The sequence below is a fragment of the Macaca nemestrina genome, chromosome 12 (genome assembly GCF_043159975.1).
Source record: "Macaca nemestrina isolate mMacNem1 chromosome 12, mMacNem.hap1, whole genome shotgun sequence".
Lineage (NCBI taxonomy): Eukaryota > Metazoa > Chordata > Mammalia > Primates > Cercopithecidae > Macaca > Macaca nemestrina.
In genome coordinates, this window is record NC_092136.1 from 128,252,818 (window position 1) to 128,278,988 (window position 26,171).

The 26,171-nt window shown below is 46.7% G+C and overlaps 1 protein-coding gene and 2 long non-coding RNA genes across 14 annotated transcripts in view; 2 read left to right on the forward strand and 1 right to left on the reverse strand.

The window, feature by feature from the left end:
- The window catches only part of LOC105476216 (uncharacterized), a 54,784-nt gene extending 43,252 nt beyond the window's left edge, over positions 1 to 11,532 (reverse strand). For 8 of the 11 annotated variants that reach the window (XR_011611171.1, XR_011611169.1, XR_011611170.1 and 5 more), the window contains exons 1-3: positions 11,396 to 11,532; positions 7,076 to 7,187; positions 5,803 to 5,883 (exon numbers count right to left, since the gene is read on the reverse strand). This is a non-coding gene — a long non-coding RNA (uncharacterized lncRNA). Of the gene's footprint in view, positions 1 to 4,290; positions 4,410 to 5,392; positions 5,534 to 5,802; positions 5,884 to 7,075; positions 7,274 to 11,395 lie in introns of all 11 variants that reach the window. The other 3 variants (XR_011611174.1, XR_011611173.1, XR_011611175.1) reach the window with 2 other exon arrangements.
- LOC105476218 (Fli-1 proto-oncogene, ETS transcription factor) overlaps positions 1 to 26,171 on the forward strand; it is a 125,742-nt gene that overhangs the window by 48,369 nt on the left and 51,202 nt on the right. For both annotated transcript variants that reach the window (XM_011731928.3, XM_071075795.1), the window contains exon 2: positions 23,806 to 24,017. In XM_011731928.3, coding sequence (XP_011730230.1) covers positions 23,806 to 24,017 — 212 coding nt within the window. The remainder of the gene's footprint in view (positions 1 to 23,805; positions 24,018 to 26,171) is intronic.
- Positions 5,532 to 22,816, forward strand: LOC139357620 (uncharacterized). The gene is made up of 2 exons (XR_011611176.1): positions 5,532 to 11,666; positions 11,908 to 22,816. It is a non-coding gene; the product is annotated as an uncharacterized lncRNA (long non-coding RNA).

A 26,171-nucleotide genomic window follows, 5' to 3' on the forward strand; every position in this document is an offset into this window, starting at 1 on the left:
TGTGTACAAATACTGTATAGGAACATAATTCAACCGGTTTAAAAGAGGAGGATGATTGTGGCTGAAACCACGGTGGGAGGAAGGAACATGCTACATTTCTTCAAAGATAACTGCAGATCGAACGCATTCATCCTTGTGACCCGCGCTGCCTGCACTGTGGTGTGTTTTGCTTGGTTTGCACCAATGCCCTGGCTGGCGGTCACTTGCTCTTGGTGGCCAGTTTCATTTCCTGGTTTTGAGAAAATGTCAGGGAGGCCTGTTGCTTGGGCATACTGTCACTGAGGGAAGTGTGCAGTTTTAAAATGTCAAAGCCAGCAGGCTCATGTCCAGTGCATGCCGTCAATCAGCAAATGTCCCTGGACCCCTAATGAGCCCACTGCAAGTTCAAACAGTAAGTAACGAACAGATAAAGATCTTGCCCTAAAATTGCCTACCATCTAACCAAAGGGGCAAGATCAAAAGGGAAAGAAAAATAGTATCGATATGGAAAAATAAATGTACTCATTGCTGTAGTGTTTGTGGGCAAAGAATGCAGCTGAGAAAGTGCGGCGTCGTGGAAAGGGCCCCATGGAAAGGAGTCCAGAGGGTTGGGCTCACACTCTTCCCCTTCCCGCTTTGTGACCACAAATGTAGTCCTTGGCCTTCAGAACCTGTGTTTCTTCATCAGCAAAGTGGGGGAGGGGAATAATCCTGCCTTCTTAATTAAATAAGATTATAGATTATAAAATTAAATAAGTAATTAAATAAGATTATAGATGTGGGAAGGCTCAATGTCTTAACTATAAATGATCAATGTCTTAAACTATAAAATAATCTACAAATTTCACTTGTCATTATTATTACTTTTAACAACAATATGAGGGGAAATAAGTCTAGAAAATGCATCTTCTGCCAGTTCCATTAAAAAGAGAGAGAGGCAGAAATGGAGGTAAGTATAAGAATTCAACCAGCCCAGGACTTTGTTCTGGCACCTCAGTGTATATTTAAAGTCCTGTATAATAACATAGAAGTAATCATGGTTATCGTTTATTTGTATTGATGGATTTAAGGTGGACTTTTTATTTCTAAGGTTTGGATGCATCTAAGAACAAAGTATACTTCCTAATACACCATTTAGTTTTAATTTTCAGAGATTTGATCGCCAGTTTGGGAGAACTTTGCAACTGTATGTTTGGTATAATTCCTTGACAGATCAATTTGATGATGGAGAAATAATCCTCACATTATCCATATTATCAGATGTCTAGATAAGATAGGAAAGGTAACTTTATCACAGCTATGTGACCCATGACGGCCTAGGTAGCTGAGTGAACCAGGAGTCTGAATTTGGAAACTAAGTTGTGAGGTTCTTATGAACTTCCTAGGGCTTCCTGAGCCTCCCCCAACCTTTAGATGCCAAGTCCCTTGGCAAATTCATATCATTCCTGCAAACAGAAAATAGTATTAAGAATAATAAGATTTTTTTCAAATTTTCCTTCAAGGGTCCTATGAGCTGGCCTGAGAAATTGTTCAACTTTGAAGGGAACTTTGAACAAATAGGACAAGACAATTGAAACAAGTATCTAGAATTAAGACATTGTGGATCCCGAAGTTCTTAAACACTGAAACCTCCTTGTGGTATGCAGAAGCCAAACTGATCATCTTTAGGCAGAGATTCCTTGGGCATGATTGATAAGGCTGTCCATCCAGCATAACATTGAGACTTTCTTGTGTAAACCCCTCATGCCCACTAAACAGGAAATGCAAGCTACTAGAGCTGAACACTCAGCCACCCTCTAGGTCCCCACCCTCCACCCCCGCCCAGTATAAGAACATTATTCTTTGCTTTCCTTTCTGAGGAGCTGTAGACATTCATTCATATATGCAGAGCAATCAGACATCACTAGCCAAAGAACACCTGGTAATAATTCTTACATTTTGGAATCTTAAGAAACTTCCAAGGAAAGAGGTGATACGAGTTGGTAAGCCACAGCTTTTGGCGGTAGCATGAGCCCTCTGGCTTCTGAAACCCTAGAGTTAAGATACACTCTTGTAGCAGGCTTGTCACACTTGAAATTCTAACTGGTAGCTTCATACCCTGAGTTGGTTTGTCACTTGAGAAACTTTGGTTGAGAATGTAGGAACTGGAAAGATTTCTTGAGACATGCTTGTTTTAGATACACCCAGAGACATGCCAGGTACAGACGACAATTTCCACCGTAGGTAAAACATCTCAAAGCAGAAGCCTAGGCTGACAGTGGACCAATAACTGCATTGTTTACTGGTTTCCCAAGGCAAATGTTAGCAAATTCTGTATATATAATCAACAGAAAATTTTGTTCAGATTCTAGAAAAGGTAGATTGCTGTTTTGTCTATATGCGTACTTTCTGCTATAGTAGTATTTGCATAAGTTAAATATTTTCAGGGCAATTTTTATTAGTTTTCAAAATGCGCTTTTGTGGGTATCTATATGTGTGCAGGTGTGTGGGGAGAACCATGAACAAGACAAAGACTCCTTGTCACTGAGGGCAGAGCCTGACTCAGCATCCCAATACAACCCCTGCTTTGCATTCGTCCCAAAGAAAGCACATTCTAACAACCAAACAACCATGCCAAGCCTCTGGCCACAAACCCAACCAAACATTTTCAAAAAGATGTATATATTTATGTGAAATAACACGGATATCTTTCAGTGCCCAAGAGACGGTTTTCTGCAGTAGATCTAACTCAAGTGGATAGGGACTTCTGAAAGTCCATTTTCAAACTGAGTTTGCTGAATCCAGCTAGCTACATGGAAGGGATGGCACAGGCTCAGTGGGAGCAGGACAGAGGAAGGGGAGGCCAGGGTGCAAGCTCATCCGCTCCCTCATCTGTACAATGGGTTCGTTCCCTGACCACCTCACCGCACTATTGTCAGGTCTCCTTCGCTGGGAGCTGAAAAAGCCAAATGCTGAAGCAGAAAGTAGGGATTTTATATACAAGGCTTGAATGATAGACACATATGGAGCATGCCTCCCCCACCACGACCCCACCACACCAGAACACAAGCTCTCTGCAACATGGTCCTCCTCTCTAATGTCTATGAGTTCTAGAACTTGAATGAATCTTTGTCAAGAATGTAGTTCAGCCCTGTCTCCAAACCATGAACTCATCTGTGAACAAGACATTCCTCTTTTCCTTTATCTTTTAAAATTGATTTTAAATAAAATAAACGGTGCACGAATATATTCTGCAGAAAATTTAAATAGAGATCGAGTAAAAGCCCTCTTGCCTCAGCATACCCCACAATCTCACTTCCCATCCTAGAAATGGCCATCCAGGGCTTATTGAAGTGCCTAAGATAGCTCATGTGAATCATGTCACCTTTAGCCTTAGGAAACATTCTTTTGGGCTGAGTTCCAGTTACTTGTGTTGTGAGGTTCTTGTGGAAGGTTCACTGTCTCTCTACCTGCAGACGAATGCTCGGAGCTTATGATACATAACATTGAGGGCTTGCTTGGCAGTCAGAAGTAGGATTGCTTAATCAAAACCCGTGTGGAAATAGCCTGTTATCTCTATGGACTTAAATGGCCATCAGCAGTTCCCCAAATTCAAGACTCCCACATCAATGTCATTGAGTTTTGAAGTTGGAAGGGATCAACATCACCAGGTTCTACCACTGTTTGAGCCTTAACAAGTCATGGCAAGGTTTTACCTTAATATTGTCATTATTACAGTATAATTTTAGAAGAATGACTATATAGGGGAGCAAACATTCTCCAAGCTCCCCTTAACGTCGCCCTGCTCTCCTGACTTAAGTGCCATCCACCTTATTTTATAGAAGAAAATACTGAAACTCAAGACCCCCTACCTGGACAGGGGTGGAGCAGAGACCAGAACCCTGGACCTCTGACTCAGTGCTCTTTCTACTCTACACTCCATCTTCCACATCCGCTTTTTGCTAATATCCCATAGATAAGACATAAGATAAAAACAATGCCTCAAAATACAAGACAACCAAGGCCTCACCTTTCTCTCATTACTCAAATGATGCAAAGCCCAAAGCCCTCTCCACCTGACTTCATCCACTACCGCCCGAGCTCTCCAAATGCTTCCAGGTGGGACACCCACATTCAAGGCCACTTCGATTCCTGGTTACCTTCCGGCTGCTGAGCCTCTGCATCATATAGAGTGAACAGAGCCCAGCTTTACACCCAGAAAGATCTGGCTTTTACTCCTGGCACCCCACTTCAAGCTGTGTGACATTGGACAAATCCCATATCCTAGCTCAGGCGCCGTTTCTTTACCTGTGAACCATCTGTCCTACCTACCTTAAAGAGTTGCCATAAGGGCCAGATAATGCAATGACTAAGAGCGCTTTGGAAAGAAGAATGCTGGAGGCAGATTGCCGTCGTTATCAGTGTCCGGCCCATCCTTTTCATGTGCAGCTCTGTGAAGACATCTTCCCTTGACGTCAGAACCAAAAAAGCCAAACAAAGCAAAGACCCAGGGCTACATTTCTGCTCTGGAGTCTCTTGTATGACAATATCTATGTTGGGCTTTTCAGTGTGTAAACCGAAACAAAACAAAAAAGAAGAAAAATCAGCAGCAAATACTGCTTGGTTTTGCATTTTCCCTTCTGTTTTCTGATTAGAGTCTCTATGGCCTGTGAGTGCAGAGAGAACCTCAAAAGATTGTGTTTGCTGCGGATAAGCACCAAACTCGATGTTTATCAGCACTTATCTCCTGCAAACTCACTCTCTGGAGGCTTCAAAGGCTGAGGGAGATCTCTCAGCCTTGCTCTGAGGAGACAGGCAGGCAGGCACTCCTCCCTGGGCCTTCAGCTGCAGGTGGGGCCCAAGAGCACTTGCTCCATCCTTAGGAGCATAGTTCTCTTGCTCTTCCCCATGCAAAAAAAAGGAAGCAGCAGGTTTACTGAAGGTTTGGGGATGAGCTGTGGAGTAGAGGGAGCAGGAGAAGAAAAGAAGTGTTTTAAAACAAGCCCAGAATGGCTGAAAAAGTAGGTGGAGAGGGAAAGGGAAAGGCACACTGCTTACGCTCCTGCTGCCTCCACCCCTCAACCCCCTTCCCCACCGATCTCACTCTTTAGTCTGCCGAACAAGCCCATGAGCCTTCAAAAGGCGTTTTAATTCCCTTCATCTGCTCTCAGCTCACCTTCCCTACCTCCTTTGGGTCTGCCCACTACTCTCCATTCCCAGGGATTGTTGGCTGAGAGTGGGACGGTGGGAGGGAGGGAGGCAGTGGTGGGGGCAGGGGGAGCCAGCATTTTATTAGGCTGTTGAATTTGATTTATTAGGGGGGAAAAATCCTTCGCTTGCTTGCCACACAGGTTATTCTCAAAGTGAAAACTCTATTTTACTTTGAAAAAAAATGGTGAAAGTGCCTACAGTTATGAATGGAGCTCTTTGTTACCTTCCAGATCGACAAGACAGACTGTTTGGTTCATGTCTGTGCACCAGCAAAGGAGTGTGGGGGCCTGGGAGACAGATGTGGCCTTAATTGCATGGAAATATTAGAAGATCGTTAAGCCATTTTGACAGGATTTTCCTCTAGCTGTGGGAGTAAAGGGACACGTCTGAGCTGCATCAAGCCTGGCCAGAGCCACTGGCGGGGCCTCTCATCCCCACGTGTGAGGGACACATGGGCCTTGGTTCATGTGCCCTAATATTGGTAGGGAATAGATGCCTCCTTGTCACCAACTTCCACCCCACGTCTCTGCCCCATAAGTGCAGAAAGCAATCTCCCAAGAAACCCTAAGGCCTGTAGTGGGAGTTGGAAGAGAAGCTAACCAGTGAAATAAATATTTGGGAATGTATACGCACATGTATGTGGACAGAGAGAGATCAGACCATCTCCAGCCTGAACGGTGCCCTCCATAAGGCTCTCCAGGGACCTACATGGGCCTGAAAGAGGAAATCTGTTATCATGACAAATAATGGCGTCTAAAGACAAAACCTTTTCTATCTATTCACTTCTTCCCTTTCAAAGTAACATTTGTTGCTTACAGAAGTCGTGACCCATGAGAGTCCTGTAATTAAGTCAGAGAAATCCTCAAACAATGTTGGCTCATCAAAGAACAAGACTCCATAAATATGGTCAACCTTGTTTCTCCTAGGCTGGCCTAATCATGGTTCCAATATACTTTTAGCTCCCCACTTCTTCCCCCACTTGCCCTGGTTAATTTTCTGCATGCTCAGAGAATGCAAATATTTTCATATTAGCTTAAATTAAAAATAATTAGGAGGGTTAGTCTGCTGGGAGGGAGGGAGAAGCCCCACCCAAACTACAGTTCAGTAACCCCTTTGGGTTACGAGAGTAATGTTTTAGATAAGCTCTTCCTCACTTAGATCAGACAGTGTTGGCAGTCAGACTAGGAGTAGATTAGTATCACAGGGTCCTCCCTTCAGAGTGGTACACCCCTATAGCTCAGAGGCCACTTGTTAGAGTTGGGGTGGTAGGTGGTTGCTTAGATGATGTTTGGGCCTCAGCCTGGTGCCAATGGGGATGGAGACTAGGTGAACAGAAAGGAAGGCTGGTGGAGAGATGAGGAAGGAGAGAAGGTGCAGCCAGAGAGATCCTGTTTTCATGCAAATATTGTTGTTAACCCAAAGGGAAAAAGGGAAGAGCTCCCAGGCACGCTGGCAAGCCAGCATCCCCAGGCTGGGTTTGACATTTAAGGAGCACCGGCAACGGCAAGGAGTTAAGGGGCTAAGGGCCCACAGTCTGCAAGCTCTGGTTTAAAACACAGTCACTCAGCCAGGCACGGTGGCTCATGCTTGTAATCCCAGCACTTTGGGAGGCTGAGGCGGGTGGATCACTTGAGATCAGGAGTTGGAGACCAGGCTGGCAAACATAACGAAACCCTGTCTCTACTAAAATACAAAAATTAACCAGGCGTGGTCATGGGCGCCTGTAATCCCAGCTACTCGAGAGGCTGAGGCGGGAGAATCACTTGAACCCGGGAGGCAGGGGTTGCACTGAGCTGAGATCGTGCCACTGCACTCCAGCCTGGGTGGCAGAGCGAGACTCCATCTCAAAAATAATAAATAAATAAATAAATAAATAAATAAAATAAGATACAGTCATTCTGCCTACCGTGACTCTTCAGGCCAGAGCCTCCAGCCAGTCCAGATGCAGGGGCATCTTATTGTGGACTCTTTCTTCCGCCCTTCCAGAGGACTCCAGATCTAAGCGGTGTTTCAGGATCCTGCAGTGAGAGCCACAACATTTGACTCAATGGAGAAAGTGCCAAAGTCAAGCCTTCGTGTCCCCCTCTCCTTCTTGCTGTGTGCTCTGCAGAAGAGGGGATAAAATGCTCATCTGAGGTCCTGGCTGGCTGTCTCTGACCAGAAAGTCCCTGAGCCAATGAAGTGTTAATGCCTTTGCCCCTCCTCCCCCCATTCCTGCTCAGTTCACAGCTTTCCTGTCCTCTGAAATCCCTTCCTTGGTAGCCAATTGCACCACCTCTTTACCTCAAGTTCTGCCACCTTCTCCTGAGGCAATGGCTCCTTTGCTTGGTTGGTTTCTGGGATGCTACGTGGGGGTGGCTGGGGAAGCTTGTGCCCGGACTGTCTCGGGAGCTCACAGTGACGTTGACAGTGCACTGCTTCCATTTGTAAATGCCATGTGCTTTCCAGAACGCTTTCGAGGACTTTATTCCTATTTCATCTAAGCTTCAAACATACCATCGTTCCCACCATATTTAATTCAGACTCTTCTCCCCTTTCCCGTTGTCACTTCCCCACCTGTGTGCACAGCCTGTGTTTACACGGCAGGTTTGCCGCAGCTATTCACTTTTCCAGGGTTACCATGCATATTCCCAGAATAATCTGCATTTCACCTATTTAGTTCACTGCAGGGACTTAGCCAGTTCCATGGAGGAAAAGTCCCACAATTCTCCTAATCTCATAGTCATTAACAATACCATTAAAACGATGGCATCATTTTTCCATAGACATACTCCTGGCTTTTATCACAGTGCCTGGCACATAGAAGATATGCAATAAATATTTGCTAAATGAATGAATACATCAGTGAATGAGCGTTCTTTTGTGGGACAAATCTGTTTTAGGGCACCATTGTGAGACAAGACATGTTAAAGAAATATCCAGAGTGACCTTCGCATGTTTTGAGGAGCACATAGTCTGGTCACCAAACACAAGTGTCCACAGCCTACCCTCTCCAAGACGGTAACCACTCATAACGTGACTTCTTAAATTCAAATGAATTACAGTTGACTAAAATTAAAAATTCAGTTCCTCAGTCACACCAGACACATTTCAAGTCCTCAACAACCTCACAAGTCGAGTTGCTTCTGCATTGCATGGTGCAGATTTTAGAACAGTGCCAGCATCACAGTCATCTCCCCTGGACCAAATCAGAGAATTCAACTTCTTTCTATGTAAATGAATAAGAAGTTTAGGTAAAGTTTTTTGTTTCTTGATCCTGATTTTAAGATTGATGCTGACGAGTATGCATTTGTTGGTTTTATGTAGAACCGCCAACATGTTTTACAGGCCATTCAGACTGACGTCATACCTGAGAGCATTTTTGGTTCATGATAAAAGGAGCAAGAGGACCACAAGGTTCCCCGGGGACATTTTGCTCTCACAGTTTCCCAAGAGAGAAAGGTTTGAGAAGGTTGGCTCCACTGGCTTCATCGCCTTTGGGTTTCTCATGAACATCACCAACCCACAATGAACAAGGGAGATCTCAATCACACAGAAAACCAAGTGGAAGTCGCAGTGCAAGAACTTGGAGCCATCTGGACATGGTGGCTCATGCTTGTAATCCTATCACTTTGGGAGGCCGAGGCAGGAGGACCGCCTGAAGCAAGGAGTTCAAGACCAGCCTAGGCAGCATAGTAAGACCCTGTCTCTACAAAAAATAAAGAATAAATAAATAAATTAGCTGGGCATGGTGGTGTGTGCCTGTAGTCCCGGCTACTTGGTACTTAGGAGGCTGAGGTAGGAGGATCCCTTGGGCTCGAAAGTTTGAGGCTGCAGTGAGCCGTGATGATGCTACTGCACTTCAGCCTGGGCAACATGGCAAGATCATGTCTCTAAAAGAAAGAAAGAAAGAAAGAAAGAAAGAAAGAAAGAAAGAAAGAAAGAAAGAAAGAAAGAAAGAAAGAAAGAAAGAAAGAAAGAAAGAAAGAAAGAAAGAACGAACTTGGAAACTTGGCAGACTTTGACAATGGATCCTGAGGAAAATGGAACTGAACAGGACATAGAAGTTCAGAAATTTTTGAGGTTTGGGACATCTCAGGGCATGTACACCTGGTAGGCTAATTTTCCATTTCCCACAAGTTTTTATAATGTGGAGGATTGAGCCTCCCTGCCATGAAGACACATGTCCTTGAGACAGACAGACAGGCATGGCTCTGTTGGGCAAGGTTGGCACCTCCAGCAGCTTCCAAGAGTAGAACACTAACTGCCCCTTATGGAGTAACTAAACTAGTCCAAGCCCCTAGGAACTGTCAGTGGGTTTTAGCTGGGTTTTCTGCTCAGCTTTACTGAGCTTGACAAAGAAAACATCTCCATGTAAACCCACTGAAATGTTTTCTCTGGAGGACTACGGCAGGACTTGTTCACAAAATATCTACTTTGCCTATAGATGGATGCCGGGAGACAGGAGACCCCTGTGCTGGACTGTCCAGGCTTAGCACTCCAGTTAAGCAGGATGTAGGCCAGCCCTGTGAGTGACTGTCTGCAGGGCAGCTGCCAACGGAGGGACCAGCTGTGCACCAGAGAGGGAGCCTGAGCTCCATGATGAGAGGATGCTTGGCTCCTCATGTAGAGACCAGGCTGTCCTCAGTTCCCCTGACTCCCTCTAGAAGGGAGAGCGAACATGACAACCAAAGGGCCCATGAAGCTCATGAACACCATGTTATGTGAGCTTACTCATAGACAGGGTGGCCATATAATGCATCATCCGAAGTGGGATAATTTTGAGTGAAAGGAGGCGCTAGTAAGCATTTCCTGGAACAATAGCATAAAGTGGAACCGTTCCAGGCAAAGGTGCTGTAGAATCACTCCACTAAAAGATGTTAGGGTTGAAGCCCTGGAAGGGATCTTAAACAGATCATGTAGCTCAGTCCTTTTATGTAATAGGTACATAAACAAGCCCAGAGAGATAGAGTGCCTTTTCTGTACCATGATTATTACATTCAGGGAGGGCTATGTGACAGGCACGAGTTAGAACACTATTATTATCGCTATTTTACCAAAAAGGAAACTGAGGCATGGAGAGATTAAAAAGCTTGTCCAAGGTCACAAGACTGGCAAGTGGTAGATGCAGAATTCAGATCCTGACAGTCTGGCTCTGTGGGTAATATATCAAAGACGACAGGACTGTACCTCTCACAAACCAGCAGAGTGGAGAGCCCCCTCGATCCTCACATCAAAACCCTGTGGGTGCTGTCATTGTGCCCATTTATGGATAAGGGGACCAATTCACTCAGCTAGTAAGTGACAATCATGTCTACAGACAAGCACAAAGAAAATTATCGTGGGGAATTTACAATCTAGTTGAAGAGCTAGAACATAAACCTATGAAAAACCACAATGGAAGGCAACGGTTAAATAAATATCAAAGCAACGTGACAAGGCAGTCTAAGATAAAGTGCCAAATTGGTGGTAGAGGTGGACCATACAACAGACTTCAGCAGAATGGAGGTTCCTGTGCTGAGCTGGAGTGAGCAGGGAGACTTCCTGGAGGAGGCGGAATTTGAGGTGTTCAACAGTTTGGTGAATGAATGAGATATGATTAGGCAGAGAAGACGGGGAGGCAATTATATGCAGGTGAAGCTGCATATGTGTATTAAATGTACATTAAATATGCCTCTAAAGGTTAAGAGTGCAGGAAGGAAAGAGGCAGGCGAGCCTTACATAACAAGAAGAAAAACTATTTGAAATAGGACATTAAAATGCAGGAGGCGGAGCAAGAAAGAGAAGGCATGGAAGCACGGGGCAGAACAATTGAAGGTGACAGAGGGAAAATGAACGGAGAGCACAAAAGGAAAGGAGGAGCAGATTGAAACAGAGCACAGGAACTGGGCAGAGAGGGCCCTGGCCGCCGAGCTCTCCCAGAAAATGGACCTCCCCAGGCCCCACCTCCCTCCATCACTCCCATCCACAAGGTTTCTGCCACATGTCGCTGCAACAATATGGTAACCATATGCCCTGGGCCACAAAAGAGCTAAACACCTTGGACAGAGCAGTTCACCCAGATGTGCTAGTTGGAAACACTGCACCCTCAGGACCTGCTTCCCGACTTGATGGGCCCGAGGTCACCAAGCATGGCTCCTCAGCCGTGAATCACGGAAAAGAAGCAGCCATTAAGAGCTGGAAAGCGGATTCAGGGTCTCCCCCGTCCCCATGCCCTGAGAGGAAACGAAATAAAATGGATGCAGGCCTCGTCTGTGCGTGGAGATGAAGCGGTGTTCTTTCCTGGCTTGTGTGCGGGAGGCAGGACATCGCGAGGCTGGTTTGGCCTTCGTCCCTCTGCCAGGCTGCTCCCTGGGTGTTGCTGGAAGGGACTGAAGCCCCGCCATGTGCCCGTTTCCTCGTGGGCTTCCTGTGATTGTGAGGGCCCCGGTTGCCATGGCAACTGCCACGTGAGGAAATCGTCAGATAAGATCATAGCTTCTAGGAATAGGACCTCAAGTGGTTGTTTGGGGAAAGCGGTCAGTGGCTTCATGTTTAAATTTGAAGAAGAAAGAGTCACTGGGTGTGGCTGCTTTAAAAAAAAAAATTAGACAAGCCTGGGGGGAAAGGCTTCATCAAAATTGCTCAAAGCATAAAGATAGAAGGGGTAGTCTGACTGGTGTGGAGGTGTGGGCAGGGAGGGAGGGTCCCTGCATTTTCCATCGGGCGCTGAGGCTTTTATTTATTAACATAATTCATTGCACACCTCTTTGGTGCCAGGAAGTGTGCAAGCAACTGGGGATGAAAACCAGGAATCAGATTGATGAGGTTCTTCTCTTCAGGGTGCCTAACTAGAATCTGTCCTTGAGATAAAGAATGGGAACGTTCCCATGACGCCCGGAATCGAAGAGACACCCAAGGGCACATGCCATCCGCACTCCTTCCTCTCCTCAAGGCTTAGAAAACTTGCAGAACCTGCCGCCTCCAACCCTGGTGGCCAAGTCTCTGTTTCCCTTGCGGGATCCCATCCTTTAGGATCTGAATATTCTGACTCCCACCTTCCCTTTGTCACGCAGAGTCCTCTCTTGTCCCTGCAGACCCAGATTGAGATCCTCTTGGTCTAGCTCCCAGAAAGACCAGTCCTCAAGGGACGCTCTCAGAAGCCTCTTTCTCGAGCTATAGGAAAGCTCCGGGTCTCTATCCTGGCTCCCAGGCTACTCCTTCATCCCTGCAGTGGGCGAAATTCACTCCACAGGGAAGCACTGCAGTCACTTTCCACGGAGGCTCTTCTTGCAAACTTTCAGCTCTCTGTGGTCAGGGAAGTCTGACCATTTGTCATCATTAGAGAGCATGAAGCTTTCAGTAGAGGATGGTTAAAAATGTCCAGGAGCTGGGAGATGAAGTAATTTGCCCAAAGTTGCACAGCCAATAAAGCTCCACATTGACCCAGCTGGTGGCCTGTGCCTTTTGTTATAACAGACTTAAAGCAGCTGTCCATGAAGGGAAGAGAGCAGTGCTGTGGCTTGCTGCCTTTTGACCCCATCTGCAGCCAGGATGGCCAGGGCTCCTCTGCAGGAAGAGGCTGCTCCCAGTGGGGTCCAGATCCTCACCCATCCTCAGGCGGCACCATCACTAGGATCAGAAAACCATTCTGCAGGTCAGGGACAACATTCACATCATGACAATCCATGAGGCGTGGGCTGCAGGGCAGCAGCCCCTAGTCTCAGAGCAGGGTTCTGGAGGAGCCACAGTGCCCATCACCTGCCTTTTCTTTGTCCCAGAGCAGAGGAGGGAAGTGATGCATCTCAATGCAGGAGCACTTTATCCACCTGTGTGGCTGTGTTGCAGTATTTTTCATGACTGGTACAGCCACTCCAGTGAAATCTGGCAGAACAGAGTCCCCGGGAAAAGTATGTGGGACAGCACGTGTGCTGGTGCACCCAGGTGGCCTTCCCAGAAGCAGCCCTCCCTGCGGGTTCTCCCATGCCATCTGGGTTTTGTCGTGCTGGTTGCTGGTTCCGTTTTTATCATCCCACCTTTGCTTCAGTGAGGCCTGTGTTTAATCCTTCCCACCCATCAGGCTGGGTGGGAGAATACTGGCTCCGTCTTACAGAAGAGAACATCTAAGCTGCTTAATTGTAGTAAGTCTCAACATCTCAGTCTGGCTTTGCCCTGTCCCTTTGACACTGTGGGACCTACTTTAATGGTCAGGCCACACCCTACTTTATTCTCTGAGAGGAGCTTGGTCCCGGACGGTTAAGTGTGAAGAATTACACCCAGTAAAGCACTGCCGGCCCTTCGGTGGTTCCCACTGCCATCTAGAAAAAGCCACTGGACAGTGAGCAGACCCAGTGGAAGGAAACAGAAAGTAAAACGCACTGTAAAATGTTCGCTTCGTGGGGTTCAGATGAACGTTCTATCTCCCATCCTGTGAGTTTCCATATTCAGCACTTTTTGCTTTTCAGCAGTAAAAGCATTCTCTGTGGGAGGAGAATTTAACTTTGATCTTTAGAGATGCCCTTTAAATGTGGTTATGGTCAAAAAAGTGACTGTGAACACTCAAAGTCAACAGGCAAAGGTAAATACCACGGGAGACCTGGAGCAGCACTGAGCGGGAGGCCCGTGAGGCACAGAAGGCCATGGCTCTGGATTCTGTTACAGCGCACAGTCCTGGGAGGAAGCAGAGATCCCCTTCTCCGAGCTCACTTAGGCTCAGACCCTTCATTTGTAAAACGCCATTAAATAAAGTACTGTCGTCTGCAAATAATTCCAATTGCATCTTCTAGGAATTCTTTCTCTGGGTCATCCACTGCCGAACCCCCTCCCCAGGAAGTGGAATTTTAAGTCAAAGGGGAAAGGCACTTGGGAGGGGGAATGATGTTCAACAAGACTCCTTGAAAAGTCAGCCGGGGGCCAGACGCGGTGGCTCACACCTGTAATCCCAGCACTTTGGGAGGCCGAGGTGGGTGAGTCACCTGAGGTCAGGAGTTCGAGACCAGCCTGACCAACATGGTGAAACCCCCGTCTCTACTAAAGATACAAAAATTAGGTGGGTGTGGTGGGGGGGTGTCTGTAATCCCAGCTACTTGGGAGGCTGGGGCAGGAGAATCGCTTGAACCCGGGAGGCAGAGGTTGCAGTGAGTCGAGATTGCACCATTGCACTCCAGCCTGGGCAACAAGAATGAAACTCCATCTCAAAAAAAAAAAGAAAGAAAGAAAGAAAAGAAAAGTCAGCCGGGCCCTCTGAGGCTCTGTGGCAGATTTGGCTGTGTGCCATGGCCTAAAATTGGAGATGGCAAAGTGGAAACGGTTTAGGGGGAGAGTAGAAGCTTTGCAGCCAAGCCAGCAGTCTGGAGACTCACTAGGTGAGGGCCGGAGGCCAGGAGCAAACCTCTTTAAGCCTCAATTTTCTTTTCAATAATATAAGGATCCTAACTCATATTTTAAGAGGTTAAATGAGGTGATGATAGTAAAAGTTCCTTGGAAACTTCATGTCAGTAAATAATACATATTCTATTTGATCGTTCTCATTTTAAAAAGTGGTCCTTGTTTGGCTTTTGTCTGTTGTTTATTTTGATTTTGTTGTTTGGAGATAATTCCACTATGTGTTTATCAGAGGACTTAGACTTTAATGCTGAGATTGATTCCCTCTCACTGTGTGAACCTAGAAAGGTTATGCTTTGTGCCTCAGTTTCCCCACCTGCTCAGTCATGGTGCTGATTCCTGCCAGCCAGTGTCGATAACCACAGTGAAAGGATACTCAGACAGTCACCTCTACAGCCTTTGAATATGGGTTTTCGGTTGCCGAGTAAAATGCTCTGAGATGTTCCGGTTACTATGGCTACATAAGAAATTACCCCGAAACCTAGTGGCATAAACCAACTATTAGGCTCGTGAGTTTTGTTATCCTTCACTGAAGGCTCGTCACTCTGAAGTCTGGAGGTTGATGTTGTTGTGGTTGGCTGTGGCCTCGGTTCCTCTCCTGTGGGCCTCTCCATATGGTTTCTCAGTTTGGGCTAATTTGAGCTTCCTCACAGTATGGTGGCGATTTCCATGGACTAGAGGCCCAAGAGAGAACAAGAAGCAGGTGAAAGTCATAATACCTTTATCACCTTGTCCCGGAAGTCATGCAAGGCCATTTCTTGAAGCAATCACAAAGTTCCATCTGGGTTCAAGGGGGGAGAAAATAAGCTCCGCCTTTTGATGGGAAGAGAGAGGCAAAGATCCAAAATATTCTGATGGTCATTTTGAGAAAATGCGACTGTGCCCCATGCAAAGGAGTTTTCAGTTAATGCTTTTTTGGTGACTGACTAATGTTTCCTATCTTCTTCCTTATCCAACTGCCATAAAATTTACCTCCTCTTCCCTTTTCATTCCCTGCCCTCTATGCAGTGGAAATAAGGAGCAAGAAATGGGTGCGTGTAGGGAGGTGAGAGAAGCAAAAGGGTTGGCCTTGCTCAGAGCAGCCACCTACTCTTGACACTTCAGATTAGACTTGGAGTGACCCCAACCCAGGCTGATCACCCCCACTGCTGCAGAGCCTGCTGGGTTCCCAAAGCAGAGAACACAGAGGGCTCTGCACCTAAGTGTCTTGTTTACATTTCGTATTCTCTCCAACTGGCAGGAGAAGGGACTTCATGTCATTATGCAAAGAATGTAACAAAAAGCCAAAGCTAGTGTGCTCCCTGTGGTGACCCTGGGTAACGGATATGCCAGAGATTAGCGTCCCAGAGCCCTGCACCGGGAGCGGCTGAGTGGGCCCACTGAGCAGGGCAGCCACAGGGAACTTGGTCGGGTTGCTTTTGACATTCCTTTCACCGACCAACTCCAGCCAAGCTGCTCAGCCCCAGACAACTGTCCTTAGGAGATTCAGGGCAGGCCAGAAGGAAAGGAATGGGAAGGACACATGGGACATTGGTGCTTCTCAGGCCCCGTGTCTTGGGTCATTCTGTGTTAGAAATAAAACTCAGCCGGCCAGGCGCGGTGGCTCAAGCCTGTAATCCCAGCACTTTGGGAGGCCGAGACGGGCGGATCACGAGGTCAGGAGATCGAGACCATCCTGGCTAACACAATGAAACCCCGTCTCCACTAAAAATACAAAAAAATTAGCCGGGCGTGGTGGCGGCGCCTGTAGTCCCAGCTACTCGGGAGGCTGAGGCAGGAGAATGGCGGGAACCCGGGAGGCGGAGCTTGCAGTGAGCTGAGATCGCGCCACTGCACTCCAGCCTGGGCGACAGAGCGAGACTCCGCCTCAAAAAAAAAAAAAAAAAAAAGAAATAAAACTCAGCCTACATATAAGGAAGAACAGACAGAAAGGGTCTCCTACTCATGTCCACGTCTGGCGTTTTTCCTCCTCTAACTCCACTGGACTCATAACTGTGAAATATTTGTTCCTTCCCACACATAGGACAATGGCAGAAATTTCTCTTATTGTCTTCCCAAATGAAATGGGGAGATCCTGAAGCCACCCTCTTCCTCTTTCCTTGCCCCTCTGGAGGCTTTTCCGTCTCGGCCTTAGCTAGGCTGTTTGGAGATGCAATTGTTTGCTCATCGTTCATATCGGCCAGGCCATCATGAGGCTATGCTCTGACCACATCCCCATCACTCAACTGATGTGCACATGAAAAGTAACATTTGACTTAATCTAAGGAAAACAAATGTTGGAAGACACATTTGTGAGTATAAAAAGAAAAGATACATATAGGCACATATACGTGACAAATTCCAAAATAAGTGAAGTTTTAAAATTCATGAATGCACAGACGTACCCACGCCATTCTTCTGATATTCACTGAGTATGTGGTGTATGAACAACAGTATAAATAGGTGCTGGCCACCTACAATTTTCATTATCTCACAACAGATGCCTCCTCTCCTCATTCACAGGGCTATTCAGGCTATACAACAGAGCCTTATCTATGCCACCTAGAGGCCTGGACTCAGAAGCCAGAAACAGGCAGAGGGCTGAGCCTGCAATGGAATGACAGCCATGGTTTTAAAGGAAGAGTGGACATGCAGATTAGTGAAATCGGCTCTGCTCTCTAGGAGCCCATGGGATTTGCATTTCAGACTCTATCATCACCAAATCTACTTACTAGAAATTTAGGCAACTAATCTTTTAAACAATCAACATGCGGAGAAGTAGGTATCGCTCTGGCTTTATCTGAACTCCCTCTTGACCCATCTCCAACCCACTGATTCTCACGCCATTTCTCAGCACTGACCTTCATTAAAAATTTTTTTTAACTTTTTTTTTTTTTTTTTGAGACAATGTCTTACTCTTGTTGCCCACGCTGGATGGTATGATCATGGCTCACTGCAGCCTCCACCTCCTGGGCTCAGGTGATCCTCCCACCTCAGTTTTCCAAGTAGCTAGGACCACAGGCACACTACCACACCTGTTTTCTTATTTTTTGTAGGGAAAGAGTTATGCTGTGTTACCCAGGCTGGTCTTGAATGCCTGAGCTCAAGCACTCCACCTGCTTTAGCCTCCCAAAGTGCTGAGATTATGGGCATGAGCCACTGTGCCCAGCTTTTTAAACAATTTTTTTCTTTTTTTTCTTTTGAGACTGAGTCTCACTCTATTGCCCAAGCCAGAGTGCAGTGCCGCTATCTCGGCTCACTGCAACCTCCGCCTCCTGGGTTCAATCAATTCTCCTGCCTCTGCCTCCTGAGTAGCTGGGATTACAGGCACCCACCACCATGCCTGGCTAAGTTTTGTATTTTTAGTAGAAACAGGGTTTCACCATGTTGGCCAGGCTGGTCTCGAACTCCTGACCTCAGATGATCTTCCCACCTCAGCCTTCCAAAGTGCTGGGATCACAGATGTGAGCCACCGTGCCTGGCCACATTTTTAAGTATTTACTTTGCTCCAAGAAGTTTAGGTGCTTGATTTAGGTACTTTACTCATATTTTCTCATTTTATCTTTATCCAGAATTGCCAGGTTAGGTACTGATATTATCTCCAACCTACAGATGAGGAAATGAAGTTCATAGAAGTTGTACTAGATGCAGAATGAGCAGCAGATGAAGCTTGTATAGAAACGCAAATCTCTCTGACTCGAGATTGTGCTCTAAGTTACAATAAACACTGCAGTTACCCTCAAAGAGCTTATGGTCTAATTGAGAGGACAGAAAATTCACAAGAAAGAACCTGTAAAGAGCTGTGGTTATGTGCTTAGGCTGTAGACCTGAATTTGGATCCCACATCACACTCATTTTTTGTGCGACTGAGCAAGTTATTTCACTTTTCTGAATATCCATTTTCTCGTCTGAAAAAATTAGAGTACATCCCTCGTAGAATTGCCGGGAGGATTAAATTAGGTTACTCATGTAAACAGTGTTTTATACTTAATAAGTGCTGTGATTATTACTACTTGTATCTGTTGCCTGTAATGACGACAGAGGGTGTATTATGTACTAAAGGCACCTTGCCCAAACTGGAGGAGAAAAAGCGTCCTACTGAGACAAGTGCATTGTCGGTAGCATGCCCCTGCTGGATCCAGGACCAGGAGGAGGTCGTGGAAAGGAAGCATTTCTATCCGCAAATGTGAGTGATCTGCTATAGCTGAGATGCCACCCCAAGCAGCTCACCTTGCCAGAGGTCTCTGGTAAAGGGGCATCATTGGGTACAAATGTGCTGGGACACTTCCCTACCTGGAGCAAGGGACCCTGTGCTACCCTCTGGATCTAGGATTCAGTGGCTGAGAGGTCAGAGCCTCCGGACCCACAGACCTAGCCTTTCCAGCATTCTGCAAAGGAAAGTGCTTCTCAGAAGCCAATGACTAAGCCAGCCTGGGGGTTCCTCTTATGGTGACAATTGTTGGGTCAAGAAGGAACCCCAGAACGGAGCCCCACACAGGGCTAGGAGCCCACGCCTCCTGTCGTTCTCACTTGGAAGTCAATTTTACATGGCATGGTCTAAAGCCCCATGGAGCCCACAAGTCTTTTAAATAATAACTAACTTCTCTTCCCTTGAATAAAATCATCAGCAACAATAGGAGAAGCAAAGTCATTAGAAACGGAAGGAATGTAGTCCCTCTGAGGATGGATGGTGAATTTGCATGCTGGTGTTCTTTCTACATCCAGCCTATCAGCTCAGTTAAATACTTATTGATGATTTATTGGTGGAAAGTTCTTGAACGCTAGCAACATGCTCATTTCCTTGTAAGCTTTAAGTATAAGGAAGAGTTTTAGGTTTAAAAAGTTTTAAGAGTTTAAGTAAAGAGCTTTATAAGACACACATGAAATAGCAACAGCTCCTCATGTATAACAAGCTGCAAATAAGTGAAATTTCTCCAACTCAGCAGCTCCTCGCCTGCAGACAGCAGCACCCACATCAAGTTGCCCAGACTCATTCCTCTTGTTTGCCTTCTCCGTCCCTACTCTGGTCTTCCTAAAGCAGTTTGGAGAAGGCTCCCTACTGCCAGTGACATCATAAAAATGACAGTGTACTTGGCAAGGGCATGATCTTGGGGTGCTCCTAAAGCTATTGAACTGCAAAAGGGGGTGCCATTTATTTGCAGAAGCAGCAAGAATGTTCTCCTTCCCAACTCTGCTTTTTCACTTGGGTCTCATATCAGCTTGTTTGGGGCCTTATCTCCCCAAATCTTTTATTCCGCTTAGTGGCCCTCACCTCCCTTCCCTTGCCCATATTAGCTTTTCAAATTCAGCCCAATGAGACAGACAGGGAACCCTTCTCCTTCATCTTCTCTCTCTTCACAGCCCCCATGATCTATCACTTCTTTTCTCCACATTGTAATGGAAAAAAGTTTTTGGTCTAGCAATGATTGCAAATAGAAGGGGGATGTGTGTGTCTGTGTGTGTGTGTGTGCATGCATGCATAACCAAAGCGGTATTCTCACGAGCTGTTAACAGCTCAAAGGAGTCAGAGGTCATCACCAGAAAGGTTTCATGGAAACAGGAAGCTCTCAGGAAGATCTCACTTACCTTACACAATGGCACAGATAATTGTGCATCAGGGTGAAAGGCTAAAGAAAGGTTACTTGCAGCAAAAGGAACCACAAAATTAAGACACAGAAGCATACCTGAGTAGGGCTTGTCTAGTGGAGCAGTGAGAATAGTTAGACTTGGACAGAAGTTGCAGCAAGAGGAAGTTGTGCAATGTAAGGGTGGCAGGTGGGACAAAGATGACCTTTGGAAGACAAGTGGCTGATAAGAGATTTGCTGTGGTCTATCTCTAGGGAGCTCTCTGAGGGTTTTAAGCAGATTGTGGCAGGATGACAACGGTATTCACAACTTGCAAGGGAGCTGGATCCAGCCAAGGAGTGCGCGAGGTGTACTGAACAAGGGAAGAGCATGTCAATGGGCCATCAGGGAGGGAAGAATCTCAGAGAGAAATGCCCAGACTGGACAGTAGTGTGAGGCATTCGCGGTGAACCAGGACGCTCTCCTCCTACAACGTTGCCACTTGATTGGAGTTTCCTTGATTGTGAACCACATTCTTAAGGAAACTTTTATTCCAAAATGAGTTCAAACAGGTTTTGTGCCCTTTCTACACCTACACTCTATCTCATCACTTGTTTTTTCTAGCTGTGTACCACTCACTTCCTTAATAAGTCTCCCCTAGGTCTGCCTCCAGAACCCGGCTTTGTGTTCCCTGTGTACTCTCTTTGCTGTAAGTCTGGATTTTGCCGTCTGCATGTCCCCTTGGACAGGACCACCCTGTGTTCACTGTTGCCTGGCCCACCCTCTTTGGCTAATGATGAGAGGAACTTTTTGCCCGTCTATTGGAGCGTCACTGTGCCCAGTCCTGCCTCCCGGGCTTATTTGCCTCTGATAGCCCATCATCTTCTTCCCCAACCTAGAAGAGGGAAGGGAAAGAAATTATTTTACTGGAAACCCCAAGGTTCATGAATGATAAACTAAGAATGTAAGCCATTCTCTACAGCAGAAGATGCTACCTGATTCCTGAAATGTCATCTCTTTTTGTAGCAGGATTGTGGTGCATGCTCTTCACCCTTATCACCAAAAGACACTTAGGGGTCATAGGTGGTAATGTGTCCTCTGCTTCCAGGGTGGAACTCAAGGAATTTCATGGAGTCAGGGCCAGCTGTCTGAAAGGTTGCAATGTCACCCTTTTCAGCTCGGAACCATAATTCCTTATGCCCAGGTAACAGTCCAAAATTTAGGATACGAAGCCAAAGCTGATCTCTAGCTGAAATCAAGAGTGGATATGATAACCAAGAAACAAATGGTTCTGACAAGCACAGCTTTACTCTGAGCATGACTCAAGGGCATCTGGTAGAAAATGAAGAAGCGTCTCAGCAGATATTAGGTCTAGGGAGATCACCTCGGTTGGAGGATGTAAGTGTTCTAATATTGTGTGGGCAGCTCTGCTTTGAATGCACCTCTGGATGCACCTACACTCCAAAGCCATCTGGTGCAAAAGCAGGACTCATAGAACATATTCCAGGATTTTTTTCCCTGATCCCAGCTGAAAACAGCCATAAAAGAACCTCCTCTTTTGAATTATGGCTGTGAGTCTGCTGGGGTGGAGAATGGCCCTGGGAGAGAAGAGAAAGCCCACGGAGCAGGTTGTAATTCCACAGGCATATGAAGAGCATTCATTCTGAAGAAGACATTCAATTCAGGAATGTGGATTACACAAGGAAAGTACACAAATGCCAGCTTTAACAAGTGCTGTTCACCTATCACTACATTTTCAAGTAAAGATGGTATATCCATTTGCTAGGGTTTCCATGACACATACCAGTGGCTTAAGCAAAAGAAATTTATTTGCTCAGAGTTCTGGAGGCTGGAAGTCCAAGATCAGGGTGCCAGCAGGATTGGTTTTTCTCAGAGACCTCTCTCCTTGGCTTGCCGATGACTGCTGTGTCCTCACGTGGCAGCCCCTCTGTGCACACACTTCCCTGGGGGCTCTCTGCGTGTCCAAATTCCCTCTCCTTCTAAGAAGACCAGTCGTATTGGATTTGAGCCCACCCTATCAGCCTCATTTCACCTCACCCCCTTAAAGGTCCTATCTCTAAATACACTCACATTCTGAGAACTGCGGGTAAGGGCTTCAGCACATGAATTTTGTGAGGTCACAAGGCAGCCCCTAACAGGTTGCCTAAGAGAATCTTTGTTTGAATGTTGATAATCATGATACCTAACATGTTCTGAGTATGACTTACTCTGTGCCAGAGACTGTTCTAAGTACTTTGCATGTATTATCACATCTATTATTCACAATTATAGATTATATAATTATTGATTATAGAGATTATATATCAATTATAGATGACTACCATTTTCTCTGAAGACTTACTTTGGTGTAATTATATGGCTGTAGTGAACACTATGCCCTGGTCCCTGACCTTGGATGCCTGTGATTCGATGTGACATGGAATAATGGAAGGCTCTTATCCTCATGTTTTGATTGGTAGCAGATCTCCGGAATGTGCAAGGTTTTTTTTTTTTTTGTTGTTGTTGTTGTTGTTGTTGTTTTGAGACTGTTGCCCAGGCTGAATGCAATGGCGCGATCATGGCTCACTGCAGCCTCTACTTCTGGGGCTCAAGTGATCCTCCCACTTCAGCCTCCCAAGTAGCTGGGTACATGCCACCACATCTAGCTAATTTTTTCTTTCTGTCTGTCTTTCTTTCTTTCTTTCTTTCTTTCTTTCTTTTTTCTTTTTCTTTTCTTTCTTTTTTTTTTTTTTTTTTTTTTGGTAGAAACAGAGTTTCGGCACATTTCCCAGGCTAGTCTAGAACTCCTGGACTCAATCGATTCTCCCACCTCAGCCTCCCAAAATGCTGGGATTACAGGCATGAGCCACTATGCCTGGCCAAGACTTCTTTTCTTAATCCATGATCTCCCAGAGTCACACCCAAGTCAGTGATGGAATAATATGAGTGGGAGGACCCAACAGCCTCTTTCAGACAGTCTTGCCCTGACTGGCACTTCGCGTGTCTGAGATTCCTCTTTCGTCCTTTGGTTGGCTGAGTCACCAACATTGAGATCTATAGGATGTACCAGCACCTCCTGGAGGGCCCTCAGCAAACTGCTGAGCATTTCTTACAAGCTACACCCCCAGACCAGATCTTCTCACTTAATCCACCTATCAACTCTGTGCTAAAGCTATTTTTATCCCTGTTACAAATAAGGAAACTGAAATTGGCCTGGCCACAGCCATGGGCCCCACCCTTCCCTTGTGTGACCTTGAGCAGCACACCTAGCCTCTCTGGGTGGATCTCACTGGCCTTGCCTAGAAAATAAATGCTGGATCTCCTGTCTCCCCTCACTGCTGATGACTCCACTCAGCTCATAAGAGGCATTTCTGCTTATGCCTGGAAGAATCTAGCATTCATACACCACCACAATACTACATTCCATGCCAAGTCACCACTATTCTTGGCCTCCCTATCTCCACCGTCCTTTTTGGGGGTCCCAGACTACAGAACCAATAAATGAACCCACTTTCATGAATCCTCCATCCCCACTCCACTGCCCAAAGTCTGTCCTCACCCAGGTAACCTGCAAACACCCATCTGGTTTGCATAAGGGCAAATCTGCCCCCTGGAGTGTGAGTCAAACAGGAACTTCCAGACAAGCTGTCCTGTGGCAGCCCTGGGCCACCTTGCCAGCTCAAAGCAAGAGTGCCACTTGCTTGGGTGAAGAGTGACACTGGGCTTTCTGTCTCTTCTCTGGCCCTGCAGGAGGCTCTGTCGGTGGTGAGCGACGACCAGTCCCTCTTTGACTCAGCATACGGAGCAGCGGCCCATCTCCCCAAGGCCGACATGACTGCCTCGGGGAGTCCTGACTACGGGCAGCCCCACAAGATCAACCCCCTCCCACCGCAGCAGGAGTGGATCAATCAGCCAGTGAGGGTCAACGTCAAGCGGGAGTATGACCACATGAATGGATCCAGGTAAGCTCGCCAGGCCTATGCAGGACTGGAGGAAAGCACCAAGTCACCAGATCTGCAGTAAGTGGCTTCGGGCACTTAAGGTTTTTGCAGCAGATGGAGCTCTGGAGCTGGGCCAGGAAGCATGTGTCAGTCTCTAGAGAGCTAAGGCAGAGAGGGCCACACACTGAAGATGGGATGGAGTAGGGCCAGGAAGCCCCCCGGCTCTCTGGGGCCCATGCAGCCCTCAGAGGCCAGGTAAGAGTCAGGCCCCAAGCGCCTGTGCAGACGCTCATGGAACACTTATTTCTTGTTAATCCCAGGCCCAGGTCCAGTCCTCTTGGGGACAGCTTAGTGGTAAGCTATTCTTCCCTGTCCCGTTGAAGATACTTAACCCCTCTGGGCGGGTCTCAGCAGAGCAAAGGTGACCAAACCATTCTTTAGTAAGAGTGGAGAAGGGATGAGGAAGGTAGACGCCTGTGGGGGCTCACTGTGTCTGGGAGTGGGCAGGCACCTGGAAAGTGTGCATGAAGGAGGTACAGTACTGGGTCAGTTCAGGCTTTGCCTGTAGAAATGGAGACAGGAGGGTCCAAGGAGAGAAAATCACAGGGTCATGGAAGAGGACAGTGGACAGGCAGCCTCAGTTTCACATCCTGCCTCTCCCCCTTGGGCAAGTTATCGAAACCCCTCAGAGCCCCAGCTTTCTCCTTTCTCAGGCAGGACTGGGATATTCACTTCCTCATGGCTCCTTACTCTAGCGTTACTCTGATGCCGCAGGGAAAGGACCCGGGATGGTGCCTGAGACGCGTTAGGCACGTGCTCTGTAGTGACAGTGATTGTTATGAGCAAAGACTTGAAAGACAGAGAACATCAGTCTCATTCACAAAATACCAGGTAATCTACTGGGCCAAAGGCACAAAGAGATGAAAATAAAGAGTAAGAGAGGGCCCTGCATGGCAGGCTGAAAACATGTGCCGTTGATTCCACAGCCAGAGGCTGACTTTGAGCACAGATGTGACATTTAACCTCATCAGAGCAGTGACTTGAGACTAGCGAACTGACAATCTTTCTGCACAAAGGGTAGGACGGGAGAGTCAGAAAGACAAGTGAAGAAGTTAGTAAAATACCCCAGATAGGAAATAATGAAGTTCTGAACTAAGTGATGGTAGTGATTATGGAAATTGAACAGGATAGATACATAAGGGAGATAGCAAAGAGATGATTAACAGGGCTTAGGTGAATACAGTGTGAATGAAGGGGGTACATGACAGGAAAGAACCAAAGGCCACTAAAGCCTGCACATTTTAAAGTCTGGTGCTGTGAGCAGCTGCAGAAAGGTGGCACAGGAAATGCTTTAGGATGGGATGTCAATATTCTCTTTGAGATTCCTTGTGAGCAATCGGTAGAACATCCAGATAAAAACGTCTACTAGACTTTGGGAACTGAAGCTCAGATAATCTTTCAGGCCTGGAATTTAGGTTTGGGCATCATCTCTAAGGAGTTTGAACTGTGAAAGTGGATGAGGTCACTGAGGAAACCAGTCTGGATTGAAGAGAGAGAAGGGAATGAGCGTGGTTGGGAGGGAGAACTCCAGAGCAGCCCGTGGCCTCAGACCTGCCTGTGGGAACTCCCAGCCCTACCACATTTCAACCCCACTAACCAAAACCAGCGACTGGGATCTCAGCCACCTTTCCAGATCCTGGGATTTCAGGAAGGCTCAGAGGTTCTGAGCCCATAGCCCCTCAGATGAGTCTCCCTCCAGAGGTAATTCTGATGGTGCTGGAGTTCCTAACAGTCGAAGGACATGGTGTGTTGAACATTTTCCCATATTATCTTACCACTTGTTCCCCACAACTGTCCTACGAAGTAGTTACCGTAACTTCATTGTTACACAGGAAGGCAAGTGGGGCTTTCAGGGGAGATTGCTTTGTCTAAGGATTTAGAGGAGGCAAAGCTGGAGCCCGAACCCAGGCATGTGGTTCCAGCCCCACGTGCCATCCGCTAGGCACCTTTCTGCTCCCTCTGCTCATGTGTCATGCTTTTGCACCACCGCCTCATTCCTGCCAATGGCCACCCGGTGGGGAGGCCTATTCTACGACGCCTCCTAAATGGGGCCCTTCCACAAGGGGCTCCCAATGCTTGTTGAAGATCCAGGTCCCACTGTTGGAGATTTTTTTT